This window comes from Leiobunum rupestre, chromosome 7 (genome assembly GCF_980474605.1).
Source record: "Leiobunum rupestre chromosome 7, qqLeiRupe1.1.hap1, whole genome shotgun sequence".
NCBI classification, from domain to species: domain Eukaryota; kingdom Metazoa; phylum Arthropoda; class Arachnida; order Opiliones; family Sclerosomatidae; genus Leiobunum; species Leiobunum rupestre.
In genome coordinates this window covers 47,612,523-47,626,886 of record NC_143390.1, presented here as the reverse complement: position 1 = coordinate 47,626,886, position 14,364 = coordinate 47,612,523, and the positions used below count along the sequence as shown (strand labels likewise).

General features: G+C 37.0%; 3 protein-coding genes across 5 annotated transcripts; 2 read left to right on the top strand and 1 right to left on the bottom strand.

Moving 5' to 3' along the window:
* The first annotated feature begins 403 nt into the window (after window positions 1–403).
* MFS18 (major facilitator superfamily transporter 18) lies at window positions 404–2,928 on the top strand. The gene is made up of 12 exons (XM_090180955.1): window positions 404–628; window positions 798–924; window positions 986–1,205; window positions 1,269–1,368; window positions 1,440–1,513; window positions 1,595–1,733; window positions 1,883–1,979; window positions 2,053–2,140; window positions 2,207–2,241; window positions 2,319–2,490; window positions 2,563–2,592; window positions 2,653–2,928. Exons 1-12 carry the CDS (start codon window positions 591–593, stop codon window positions 2,817–2,819), a joined length of 1,287 nt encoding a protein of 428 aa, XP_090037081.1. The 5' UTR covers window positions 404–590; the 3' UTR covers window positions 2,820–2,928.
* Window positions 2,909–5,570, bottom strand: Elp3 (elongator complex protein 3). Its single transcript, XM_090180954.1, has 13 exons — window positions 5,436–5,570; window positions 5,177–5,279; window positions 5,029–5,119; window positions 4,913–4,960; window positions 4,775–4,845; window positions 4,651–4,714; window positions 4,280–4,584; window positions 4,007–4,214; window positions 3,740–3,933; window positions 3,516–3,672; window positions 3,281–3,453; window positions 3,163–3,217; window positions 2,909–3,104 (listed from the first exon to the last, which is right to left on the bottom strand). Exons 1-13 carry the CDS (start codon window positions 5,455–5,457, stop codon window positions 2,949–2,951), a joined length of 1,647 nt encoding a protein of 548 aa, XP_090037080.1. The 5' UTR covers window positions 5,458–5,570; the 3' UTR covers window positions 2,909–2,948.
* A 1,212-nt stretch (window positions 5,571–6,782) lies between these two features.
* On the top strand, window positions 6,783–7,695 carry bc10 (BLCAP apoptosis inducing factor bc10). Of its 3 annotated transcripts, none has more exons than XM_090152899.1 (3): window positions 6,783–6,819; window positions 6,963–7,046; window positions 7,120–7,695. In XM_090152899.1, exon 3 carries the CDS (start codon window positions 7,158–7,160, stop codon window positions 7,407–7,409), a length of 252 nt encoding a protein of 83 aa, XP_090009025.1. In that variant the 5' UTR covers window positions 6,783–6,819; window positions 6,963–7,046; window positions 7,120–7,157; the 3' UTR covers window positions 7,410–7,695. The 3 variants fall into 3 exon arrangements, with proteins under 3 accessions (XP_090009025.1, XP_090009027.1, XP_090009026.1); XM_090152901.1 differs by having other exon boundaries at window positions 6,817–6,835; XM_090152900.1 differs by lacking the exon at window positions 6,783–6,819 and having other exon boundaries at window positions 6,847–7,046.
* Window positions 7,696–14,364: the final 6,669 nt, after the last annotated feature.

Genomic DNA, 14,364 nt, shown 5'->3' with positions numbered 1-14,364 from the left:
TGTAAAGCCATCTTTATGGAAGATCCCTTGAATTTTTCAAATTATCTTGTACAGTGGCGCCAAACATTTCTAAAGCCAAAGGCAAGAACGGCCACAGTTGCAAACGTTGGTGTTCGACACCAAAGACCTGAGGTTATATTCCCTTTAAATAAACTTTTATTCCCTAAGTGCTTGGGGAAATTTTTAATTAGGACCAAAATACAAACGAATGTAAAAAATATTTCGACTATTTCTGTAACAATTAGTCTGATAAACTAAAAAAAAAGAATATGAATCCTACTTTGTACATTTTGTCTAGAAGAATAATTAATATAATAGGGATAATCAGAGTACCCTCTAATGAACGATAATATTATACTACTGAGAAAAAAATTAAATACGGGGCTAGGTTTTCTTGTTACGGTTTAAAGAAAGTTGGGCTAGTTTACAAAATATTTTGGACCAGTGTGCGGAAACTAGCCATGAAATCTGACAACACTATGGTCCCTACTCCATAGACCCTAATTGATGGATGAGCTTAATTTTTTAACGTGATCATTCTAGTCTTTTATATATTTTATTATTGTTTTTTAAATATATTAGGTTTATTTATGATGAATCACATAGTCGAAGCTCGTTTTTGGACAATGTAAGATTTCTTTCATATTCATTAATCAAACATGATTAGCAAAGGCTTAATGGATGATGTTAATCATGTTACGTCACTTACGTGTTACTATTTTCCATACTCCATTGAAGAATTTCCGTATTAGTATTACAGTGAATGCATATTAACACTAGATCATTTTTATCTGCAGCAAAGAGAAAAGAGTATGGATGGCTACTTTGTTCTTTGGCACTGTAGCTCTTTATGCTGCTCGAATGTCAATGCCTATAACTGTCTCTAGCATCGCTAAAAAATCTGAATGGTCCAAAACAGAATCTGTAAATAATGAAAGTCGTTACCTAAACTATTAATTTGTTTATAATGGCCCTTTTGCCACAGGGTATGGTTTTATCGGCCTTCTTCTGGGGCTATACGCTTTCGCAAGTTCTTGGAGGTTATTTAAGTGATAATTTAGGAGGGGAAATAGTTTTGCTGCTCTCAGTAACTGGCTGGTCACTCGTCTCATTCTTCACGCCGGAGCTAGTACTTGCTTTTTACGATAGCAAAAAGGCTCTATATCTAACAACAGCAAGTCGAGTACTGTTTGGTGCATTTCAAGGTTGACTGAATCCTATAAATTCTAGTGGTTAATTAGATTTTGAAAGTTTTCTGTAATATTTAGGCGTTCACTTTCCAACTTTGGCAAGCCTAATTGCCAAAAATGTCCATACATCGGAGAAAACATTTTTCTCTAGTGTTATAGCAGCTGGCCCATCTTTGGGGTAATGTAGTCTTTTATCAGTAATACCTACATAATTTGAGAGACTTTATGTTTCATTATTATACATTGTAGTATGCTGCTGAGTGGAAGCATAGGTTCCCTAATTTTACAAGAATGTGGTTGGCCATATGTTCATAGAGCTACTGGTTAAAATTTCAATTTTTTATCTAACAAATTACGAAGTTTGAAAATTCAAATTTAAAATGAAAACTATTGTCATTATGTAGGTGTTTTAGGATTACTTTGGGTAGTTTTCATCCGGTACCGAATCTTAGACAGAAGAAAATCTACATATGGAATGGATAAATCAAAATTAGCGTTTGACCAAGTTCCATGGATGGTATTTTTCAAAAATACCTCATTCTGGTATTCATTTTTTTTAATTAACACAAATGACATGGCATTTCTGCAGTGAATTATCTTAAGAAAGGATTATTATCACACTTTAAGATTTTCACTCTGAGATGGTTTTTTGCACATGATGCTAAATTTTGATCTTTCCAAAACATTTCAAGGTCGGTGATCATTGCACATTACTGCCATAATAACTGCTTTTTTATCCTTTTATCTTGGTTACCAACGTATTTTCATGAGAAATTTCCCAGTGAAAAAGTATACGCACTTTTTATCAATTATAAGCTTTTGCCAAAACATAAGTACTCAAATATTTTTTTCGAAAATTTAGGGTTGGGTTTTCAATTTTGTTCCTTGGCTAATTGTGCCTTTTACTTCAATCGGAGCTGGTTGGCTTTCTGAAAACCTCATATATAAAGGTGATTTCATTCTTCTCCGCTGAAGAGAATAATTAAAGATTAATACTATTTCTTTTGATTTTAAAGGCTGGGAAACCATTAAAGTTAGGAAACTGACAGAAGTTAGTCATCTATACCTGACTTAACCATGTTTAATTATAAAAAAAATTAAAAATATATACATTTTAAAATATTTTAGGTTTCATCAGGAATTATTCTGACCTGCCTCATTACCGCATTCGCTTATATTGATACGTTTAGTTCCTCGCTTATTTGTCTTTGTGTAGCCGTATCAGCTGGTGGCTTACACAGCTCTGGTGCTTTTATGAATGCTCACGACATTGCTCCACAGTACGCCGGATCAATATTGGGTATTAAAATAAATTGGCGAATGCAAGTGAAAAATAATTATTTTTGCTAATAAAAAGTTTTTTTTTTATTAGGAATTATTAACGCAGTTGGTGCAATCCCAGGTGCGAATGGGTTAATATTTTAAATCTTGGTTTTTAATTTATTGTTCTTTGAATTTTCAGGATTTGTGGGAGTGTATATGGCTGGATATATATTAGATCGATGGAAGAGTTGGTCAAGTGTTTTTCTGTTTACAGCTGTGGTGAACATTGTCGGATTTTTATCTTTCTGGGTTTGGGGAAGTGATAAACCTATCGTGCCATTGACTGTTCAGTCTCTAAAGATCTGAAATGCGCATTTTTGATTAAAATTTCTATACACTAATCACCAAAGATATTCTTGTAACAGATATATTTTTACAAAAATTATACACGCAAGCAAATTTAAAATAAATTCGATATTTCATAATTTATTTTTCCTAAAATGTCTTTGACATATAAGGTCCATCCAATTCGTAGCCTAATTTGCGATAGTAATTTCTAGTTCCCACGCCAGATATTACAATAATTTTTGACGACCCATGTTCTTCCTTGGCAATTCTTTCTGCTTCTTCCATTAACAACATACCAAAGCCCTACGAAAAAATGTTTCGTTAGAAAGGTAAATAGTCTTTCATTCTACAAATTTTTTACCTGATGTTGAAACTTTGTTGGATCCCTGGCACTGACTGGTACTACACTTCCATAACTATCAAAATTGAAACGTTACTAGCTTCTTTAACAGAAGGGTAAGATATTTAAAAATTCTTACACATGCAATTCACGAACGATTGAACATTTCCCCTTTAATTCCATCCTGAAAGTTTCTTCACTACATTTGCGAAGCCTCAATAGTCCCACTAAAATATCCTGTTCGCAATCCTCATAGGATAGAAATGTTTCCCACCCTTTGTTAGCAACGTAATCTCTACGGATTAGTTCAACCTAAAAGTAAAAAAGTTCTTAATTACCAAATATATTGGACGTATAACAATTTTGGTTAATACCTCATATGGTTTAACTTTATTGTGAATTTCTTGTAATCCGACTTCTCGAGTTCGTACATCTCTACACTTGATACCCAAATCTTTCATTCGAGCCAATGCTAATTCTCTTAAATTGCCATGTTCAACACCAGAACTGACTAATGGCATCGGAATATCCCTTTATATATGAAAAAAAATATATATTAAATGGAAATTTTCACCATTAAATTAATTGTCGGGCTAACCTCTGAACTCTATAAACCCGGGTCCAAGGTGGCACTAATGCTAGGATTCTGGCAATTAAATCTATAAGCATATTTGGAGGGTAGCTCTTATATCGGCCTGTTTTCCATAATTCATACAAGCCAGTTCCTCTAATAACGAGGGTCGGGTAGATTTTAAGACCATCTGCTCTAAATGCTGGATTTTCAAAGAACTCCTGCAAAATACACATTTAAAAATTTTGAAATATTTCACAGAAGAGCAGTTGTTAATAGAATCTTTTCTGATACCATAAATTGCTCGGTATCTCTTTCAAAATCTACATTTGGCAGATCTGGCATCATGTGGGCGACTACTTTAAAACCAGAGTCCTTAGCCAATTGAAAAGATTCACAAACAGCTTTTACAGTATGGCCCCTATTTGTGTCCCTCGCTACATCCTCGTAGACACTCTGAACGCCAATCTCTAGCCTTGTACAGCCGTACTTTAACATATCACTGTTAATTTGTCTTTTATTATTAACAAAATTTTAAAAAGTCAAAATTTTTACAAAGAAAAGTACCTTAAATGCCTTTTCAAACAATAATCAGGGCGCGTTTCAATGGTGATTCCAATACACTTGGTATTTGACCTTTCGCTATATTTAACGGCTTCATCAACAGAGGAACTGTTATGGCCTGATAAAGCATCGTGCAAATTTCTGATAAAATAATCCCGGTAATCGTCTTGTAAGGCCATGAATGTCCCACCCATCACTATAAATTCCACCTTGTCCACACTGTGACCTAATTGTTTCAATTGTTCCAGTCTGTGTCGAGTTTGTAGATATGGATTGTATCTGGCTCTTATGGCTCTCATAGAAGTGGGCTAAGTAGGAAAGCAAAGTTAGAACAAAACCCTTGAATAAGTAATAATATTGAAAATTATTTTTACTTCATATCCTGTATATGACTGAGTTGAGTATTCGAAATCAGAATCAGGCCCTCCGGGACAATAACTAAAATTATGAAAATTAACAAAAACATTCCAAGATGGTAGATGCAATTTATATACGTACACGCAAACATTTCCAGTCATATTTATATGTGGGCATCTGTGTGGTTTACACATAACTGCAACTACAGCGATCTAAAATTAAAAAAAAAAAACATAGATGGGTAACCAGGGTGTAACACCTTCGTTTTGTAACATTTACCCCACTAGCAGTTCTAACTGGTTTCGCTTTGAGTTTGGGAAGTAATACCTAATAAAGAGAATAAAAGTTTTATGTTTTCTTTTCAAAATTATCATTCTATCATCTAGAATAAGTACTTTTTTATATTCTGACGGAACTGCCGAAATTATGTCGACTAATTTTGGCTGTGATTCTAAACCATGTTTTGATGAAACTGACCCTTTAATTCTATATTTTTTATAAAATTATTAAAAACTCATAAATTTAACTTTTAAAAAATAGTACTTATTAAGGTTGACGTCTCTTCCTTCTTTGTGGGCTTTAACTAGTTCTTGAATTATTTCTCCAACAGTAACAACCATCAATTCTTGCTTTGATAGATTTAAACCTAAAAATATAAGGTTCCTCTTTACTATACAGGTTTCTTTATAGTATACAGTTTTAAATTTTGGTGGTCCTGGTCATGTAAAACCATATCGGTGGCACAAAGCCTAAGGGAATCATATAGAAACTAACTAAACCAAGTCCCCAATACTTAAATTACCTTTTTTCTTCGGTTTTCCCATTATTTATAAGAAGTTAATAATTTATTAAATTTTCTTAGTAATTTGTTAAGTATAACGCGGGTAAATTGCAATTCAAACGCTTATTTAATTTCTTAAATACCCGTGACCCGTCACTTTTTAAGTCATAAAGAAGTAGAAGTAAGCAGACGATTTGTTTTCCAACAAAATAGTTTTATTTTTATTTTTGAGAGTCCCACGATATGGTGTCGGCTAGAGCATTAGACACCAACACAACAAATAAACGTCACAGACAATAGCGGTACCAACGTTAGAAGCGCTTAAGGGATCGCAAAAATCCCGACAACAGGCGGAAGTATCCCGGGCGGGAGCTACCTTACGATAATAGAGAGGTCAGGGTGTTTCCAAAGGAAGGGGGTAAGCCGACCCCCCGAAGCGTTCCGAAACTCCAAGCGGGAAACCCAACAAAATAGTTGGCGGCAGGCTGAGAAATAAGGAATTATTTTAAATTGGACCTGTGGCCAGTAGAGCCTAGGTAGTTTAATTAAAAAACTGGCCACAGTGACTGGTCACTTACAATTTTTAACCTTCAAAATCAGGCTTTCATAATTTATGGTCAAATTATCTATTCTTGACAATAGGTGCTAGGGCATAGGCTTAGTAGGTTAGTTATTATGGGTATTTCAAAATTTTTTTTTATATATCTTTTTGCTAACTGCTAAATTCGCTTCTTCTATACTGTGTGTAGAGTGTAGAGTAGACAGACTCACGACACCCAGTCACCCACCCATACTCACAATTGACACAAGGCCAAGCACACAGCATAGAAGCAAAGACCAAACAATTTGAGGGATAAAATAATACATTTTAAAGAGCTAAAATCTTGAAGGGAAAACTTTGAATTAATTAAGTGGTCACCAGGGCCACTAACATCCCAAGTATTTAATTTTTAAACTGGCGATTGGCCTTATTTCTCACAGTGTGGTAGGCGGTGTTTGAAGGAGAATTCCCTATTCTGGTAACCATGCTACAAACAACGATTGTTAATAACAAAGAGATTGAAAAGAAATAGAGGCACTATTGTATCTGGCGAAGTTGTCCGCGAGTGCCGACCCCCATTCCGCCAATGTAGGAAGCCATGAGATGGGCAGATTACGTGGCGCCATCGATGCACGGTGAAATGAAATACATTATGCCTTTTTGAAAATCAACTGTCATTTGATGTAAAAAAAAGAAAGGATAGATGGCGTTGCAAATTCTGCCCATCTCCGCTTTCATACATGCGCGGGAGGGGAAGAATTTTCACGGTCAAAAACAGGGGTGCCTTAACGCTGTAATCTTCCCTCTATTTCTTTTCTATCTCTATGGTTAATAATAAAGCGTAGCAGGCTGGTAAAAGAAATGGTAATGTGATTAAATGGTGAATTTACTTTTTATCGTTGAGTTTACTTTCGTTTTCGTAATGAAAACTATTTCATGAAAAATAAAAGTATTCCTAAAGTGTTGAACAAGCTAGTATTGATTTAACTCTTTTTTTTTTTATAAAGACTAAGCAACGCGGAAATTATATCGACCAAGGCTTAATGTGCAATTTTTCTTTTCCAAATAATTTTTTTTGGATTTTCCACTAAGTAATTTAATGAAATTACCTTTACCGACATTAAAGAAAAATAGCCCATCGTTAATTTTATCTTCCATAAACAGGGTTGTCATTGGTGACAAGACATTGGACAGTCTCAAAAATGTATTGTTTGCAATGGTTAATTCCAGTGCTACTCATTCCTAAGCCAATAAACGCCGCCCTTCTACAAAATCATGTCATGTTCATGGTTTTATATTTAACTGGATTCTTTCTGGAGAGGAAACCTTGCACAATTTGTAGCATCGTTTTTTTAGTCGCTGTGTTTTTATTGTGTTATAGCGGCATTGGAAACTGTATTTTCTCTCTAGATACAAATTGTGAAAGTGTGCCGTGTGATGGTAATGGAACTTGATACAAGGTTATTAAACAAATTTTCTGTAGAGGATTTGTGAATTTTATATGTCAAGATGAAATGTGACAAAAATGTTTTAGTTTTTTGTTTCTGGAGCTTTGATCGGAATTTTTATACTGTTCGGAAAACCATAATTGCTTAAAATTGGAGCTCCACTTTTAATTAACCTAGTAAGCTAGATGTTAAATTTCTTTGTTCAAACTTTTCATCGGTTTTGATATTGTGTGGAAAAAACTGTGATATAACAAAATTATTTAGATCTTATCTTACATTTGAAATTTATACATGTCTGGCCAAATTAAATAAAATGTATGATTTAAATAAGTTTTAATACTTAAGCAGTCCTTAGTATCTAGTTTGAATTTTTGTTTTGGGCTTTATGGGTTTTTTTAAGATTAAGACTAATTAATTCCTCAGGGGTTAATTTAGAACAACTCTATACTCCAATTTACTCTTAAAGGTTTTTTTCTCTCAAAGAAACCATTATTTTTAATGGTCCATATCAAGAATGTATTTATTTATACTTTCGAAGAATTACTATGTTGAGAGGATGTATGGAAAAACCTCACTGTGCTTCAATGTTGGAAAACATGGTTTCGGGAACCAATGAGATAGTGGCCTGATTTGATCTTTTTAGCCAGCATTAAAAATCATCTAAACATAGCATAGGCTCTAAATACATCATAAATTGTACTAAAACTACTGCCCGGTATGTATTTATCTACGGTACGGGGGTATACAAATCCATTAGTATGCCTGTAGGAGGTGGTGTAATAGACAAATTAAGTCCACGCTATAAAACGCATTAGGGAGAACCATGATCTAAAGAAAGTATATCATCGCGTTCCACTAGAGTAATTTTTTATATAAAATAATCGTGGATCTAAGTGATGACATTTATAACCCCAACTTTCCATAAGATCAACTGTTCGGGTAATTTAAGCTGTTGGCGTTGTGGTCTACTCATAATCCCAACTCAGTTCCCAGTAAAGCTGCGTAGTCTGGGTGATTGGAAATTCATAGGTATAAATTATCAATATTTGTCACTTTAATGTTAATTAATAGTTTTAATATATAATTCCCGTATCTAGAAATCCTGCAAATTATAGAAGATGCGCAAGGAAGAGACCACGCCTGCGCCCTCAATGAGGAAGCAACTCGGTCTAGATTCAGTCCACGACGAAAATAATACGTAATATTTAAAGACTAATTTTAGTCGTAAGTGATGTTAACACAAATTTTTTTTGTAGCCGAATTCCAAACCTTTTGAGTAGACTCGAGAGACTGGAAATTTTTGTGGACGAATTTCTTCAAACGGCCCTGAACTACATAAACCCAGGCGGATTGCATCCGACATTAGAGGCACGCAGATACCTAGCAAACCGTAATATAATTCATTAACTTTTAAAGTTTATATATATTAATGATTTCCAATTCGTAGCTGCACAAAATCGTCGGCAAGTAAGAAGACGAAATGCGGCTCCCTTCCGTCGACCAAGAGTGGCCGCCGCGCACCAGCAGAAAAACTGTCTGCCGTGGGGCAATTACAAGACACCGGACAACTGTCTGCCGTGGGGCAATTACAAGCCACCGGACAACTGCCTGCCGTGGGACAACTACAAGCCGCCGTACAACTACAAGCCACCGGACAACGTCGATTCAGAGTGGCCGACGCCACTGGACGAGCACCAATAGGACAAATAGCTTCCGCTGGACAACTACAAGCCGCCGTACAACTGCCTGTCGCCTCCATCCCACGACAAACCGTCAGATTTAGGTTGGTACTTGGTGCAAATGAAGTGCTTAGGCTGGAACCTGTTGGAGCACCCGATCAACACGCACCCGTAGGCGATCAGAATGCAACGGTAAAGGAGCAGGACGCACCGGTTATCGAGCAGGACGCACCGGTTATCGAGCAGGACGCACCGGTTATCGAGCAGGACGCACCGGTTATCGAGCAGGACGCACCGGTTATCGAGCAGGACGCACCGGTTATCGAGCAGGACGCACCGGTTATCGAGCAGGACGCACCGGTTATCGAGTAGGACGCACCGGTTATCGAGTAGGACGCACCGGTTATCGAGTAGGACGCACCGGTTATCGAGTAGGACGCACCGGTTATCGAGTAGGACGCACCGGTTATCGAGTAGGACGCACCGGTTATCGAGTAGGACGCACCGATAATCGAGCAGGACGCACCGATAATCGAGCAGGACGCACCGATAATCGAGCAGGACGCACCGATAATCGAGCAGGACGCACCGATAATCGAGCAGGACGCACCGATAATCGAGCAGGACGCACCGATAATCGAGCAGGACGAACCGATAATCGAGCAGGACGCACCGGTAATCGAGTAGGACGCACCGGTAATCGAGTAGGACGCACCGGTAATCGAGCAGGACGCACCGGTTATCGAGCAGGACGCACCGGTTATCGAGCAGGACGCACCGGTTATCGAGCAGGATGCACCGGTTATCGAGCAGGACGCACCGGTTATCGAGTAGGACGCACCGGTTATCGAGTAGGACGCACCGGTTATCGAGTAGGACGCACCGGTTATCGAGTAGGACGCACCGGTTATCGAGTAGGACGCACCGGTTATCGAGTAGGACGCACCGGTTATCGAGTAGGACGCACCGGTTATCGAGTAGGACGCACCGGTTATCGAGTAGGACGCACCGATAATCGAGTAGGACGCACCGATAATCGAGCAGGACGCACCGATAATCGAGCAGGACGCACCGATAATCGAGCAGGACGCACCGATAATCGAGCAGGACGCACCGATAATCGAGCAGGACGCACCGATAATCGAGCAGGACGAACCGATAATCGAGCAGGACGCACCGGTAATCGAGTAGGACGCACCGGTAATCGAGTAGGACGCACCGGTAATCGAGCAGGAAGCACCGTTAATCGAGCAGGAAGCACCGTTAATCGAGCAGGAAGCACCGTTAATCGAGCAGGAAGCACCGTTAATCGAGCAGGAAGCACCGTTAATCGAGCAGGAAGCACCGTTAATCGAGCAGGAAGCACCGTTAATCGAGCAGGAAGCACCGTTAATCGAGCAGGAAGCACCGCTAATCGAGCAGGACGCATCGAATTTTGATGATGAAATGGAGGTGAGAAATCTAATTTTATTTCAAAGAAAATTGTTCAGAATATTATAGGATGACAGTAATTGTTTCTTTTGCGTAACAAACACCGCATGCCGCACATGCTTCAGTAGGCCGGACCGCGGTCCTTCGTCAGCCGTTATTACAAACCTACTGAACTTTACAATTATGTATTACACTTTATAATTTTTTACATGTTTTTTATCTAAAACAATATTATCCAATAAATCCAATCAACATTTTATAAAAAATTATTTTTTACATTGAAAACCTCCCCAACCTTTCACGTTAATTTTACCCTCTTCCAAATTTGTCCCCTATAATTAATGTACACTGCCTCTTTAAAACATCTCTTGAACCATGTCGCCTCTTGACAGATAACTTTAGTCGATTCCCAATCTATTTTATAATCGACTAGACTAACATGCATACCTAATCCATTGTTTTTATTACATTTTTTTACACAGTTGTTGTGTTCATATTGCCTTTTCAATTGTCTCTTTGTCTGTCCGACTTAGGTTTTACCCCAAGAACATTTTATTTCATACACCACACCTGTTTTACACAATTCGTCAATTTTAGGTTTATTTTTTAGTTGTCTTTTACATTTTTCCGTTAAACCACTTACATAAGGCAAGGACAATACATTTTTCGGTTTTACTTTCTCCGACATATTTTTAACAACATTATCATTGAAAATTCCATTAATTAAATGTACCGGATATCCACTATTTTTAAATTGTTCAGATAACATTTTTTTATCACCAATTTTATCATCCTTCTTAATGACTTTGGGACGGACCGAGTGTTATGCAACCTCTCAACGTCCAATGGCAGGGTTTCCACCAATTGTACACGGTATTCGTCTTAGTATCTATTTGCGATTTATTGGCGCCGGCTGGGAACCGAACCCGGGTCTGCCTCGTGCAAGAGATTTACTCTAACCACTCAGCCACCCACGCTTGCCAAGTTACGGTGTTTTTCTAAAAATAGCTTTGGCGAATGTCCTTTACAAAGTTATAACGTTAGGTACTATAATTTATTCTACATCATTTTAAATATTTATAAATTATATTAATCTTATATTTAATTAAATATTTATAAATTATATTAATCTTATATTTAATAAAATATTTATAAATTATATTCATCTTATATTTAATTAAATATTTATAAATTATATATATCTTATATTTTATTAAATAATTAAGTATTTTAATGTAAAAGTTGATCGTGATCAAGAATTGAACTCGGGTCGCATTGTTACCACGCGGATAGTTCACCGCCGAGCCATTGACTTAAAGGGCAACGTAAGTGAGCTGGCCAAATGTTTGTAATGTCAGTAAAGTGCGAAATTCACGGTTGACTCTGCCCGCCTCTGCCAAGCTGAGTGAGTGGTTGGGGGGGATGAAAAGCAAGCTGATTTTTCTTTTTTTGCAAGCTCACTTGCGTTGCCCTTTAATTGGGGAAAATGTTAAAGTAAAGGAACCATTATGATAAGGCGGGTTTTTTTACTAAACGGATGAATACAATATCTATGGATATTTTTGATTGAACTTTGTTTTTTTATTTTTGTGAACTTGTTTACGTATGAAATTTTTAAGGTTAAATCTTTTTTAGCGCGGTCAGCAGAGATAAGAGGGTTAAAGGGTAAAACCTGTTGGTGATCCACTTTGTTATTTTTTGTTATTTATTTACGGGTTTTATAATCGTCTTAAATATAGTTGCAATACAGCGAAGGCGTTCATTTAACGTTTATTGAAATTCGAGCTTGCGTTTAGTCAAGTGGCTCTCTGTGCTTTGTTGATGGTAAGGTTTTTGCTTCTTGTTAATACATTTGGTGTGGATATTTGGATATCTACGATTCCTAATACAGTCATTGGTTTCCTGGGGATATTAGAAATTATACGGCATTGGTCTTTTTCATGCAGTATGTGTCACAACGCCAATTGGAAGTCTACGAGTCGTCCACTACCAGATGTCGAAAATAGCTTTTCTACGGTATCTTCATCAAGGGCAAGTGTTGAAATAAAATGACGAGGGGCTAACCACTCTTAGAAAGTCTGTACACCGGATTACACTTAGATTACCACTGCCAAAGGCAGGGACTTCAAAGATTACGCGTAATCCCATTAGTACAGTCAAAGGTACGGCTCTGCACACCGATTACGCGGAGTGATCATCCCCTTGTAAAATGAGCGTTAAAGGTGTGGCTATAGTATTTCGTAAGTGAGAAAAATACAAATACCCTCTGTAGAAATATTTCTTTCATTAAAATTTGCTTCGTATTATATTCAACTGATAAACTTGTACTGTAAAATGGGTTTAATTCAATTGTGCATTGTTATAGTACGTCTAACTCACTGTTGTAACCATAGATATAAGAAATGTATATAAAGGTCTAGATAAATTTCGGGGCGTCTAAGCCTAACATAAAATACGGAATTGACACCTAGCAGACACCGAGGAAGGCACGTGACCAAGAGCGCGAGCTCTCTTAGCATTTTAGTACTAAGTGCTTGACCTTTCCGCAGGCTGTAGTCTTTAGACACCATCTGTTGGTTACTTTTAGTATAATTTTTAAGCAGGAGACAATGGCTCTCGCGACGATAGCACGAGCTTTCTTACCGATAGATAGCGTCTTATAAGGATAGCCTGCAGAAATTACGGGTTTCTGCTAGCTGTCACCTCCGTATTAACTCCCTTTGAAATATTTTATCTAGACCTTTATATACATTTCTTATATCTATGGTTGTAACTAATTAATTTATAATATTCCGAATAAATTAAAATTGGTTGTTCCGTCTCAATTATTTTAATTATAATTAAAATTTTATACCGGGCGGGATAGAACTGGGATAACATTTATAGCAAATAACTTTGAATTGCGGAGATAAATCTGTAAGGGTTATCTCGAGGAATTAATACCACTAGGAACAATTCTTCCGAGGAGAGGTATATTTTGGCTTGCCAACTTGTTTAATTAAAATATGATATATTTTGTAACTTTGGTCCTCATTTCACGAAAACAAAAATAGGCCTTCTTTGTAAAGCATTGCCAAAATACCTTATTTAGTAATAAAATAAGTCCAAAAAAGAAATTATTTTGATTAGATTTAGATAATAAATATTTTCAATGCAAATTATTTCACCATCAAAAATTTGATTGTCATGTGGAAAGTTGGGTAATTAGATTGTTTCCATACTATATTCTTTTGTCATGTGACTGGAGACCTGTCACATTATTTGCTGTTTTGCCCTGGAACCGATGTCACCCGTGATATTTTCCACTGTTCGTCGATGGCCCTTGTAATGCTTCCTGATTTTGTCTCTATATTGTCTGCTATAATCGCTTTTTCGGTTTTTTCTAAGGATCGCCCTTGGCCGGCATATGTTCGTTCTATGGTGGAGCTTCTGGCGGCGCTTCCCAGGTTTTAGTTTGGCTGTCGGTTAATGTTATTAACTTAATTTTTATCTATGTGGCTTGTATTTCCTAATCATGTGGTTGTTCTTTTTACTTATTCTTTTATTTTGGTGTTGGTGTCTAAGGCCTTCGGCAAACACCATAAGTTGTTATTAAAAAAACCTATATTCTTTAATTACCCAGAATAATTAGAGAGGTTAAGCCATTGAGTTGAGAATAATATAGAGCCCCAGACCGGATTTTCTCCATAGGCTTTAAGCTTACCATTAATGGCAACGGGACTGATAATCAAGGTACTTTATCAAAGTACGCCTGGCGCCCCCTACTTGCGATGAACAGAAATAAGTATAGGAAACTAGCGGGAAAAACGCGTCTTTGAAATAGGAGTGACTTTTGCTTCTAAGGATTAATG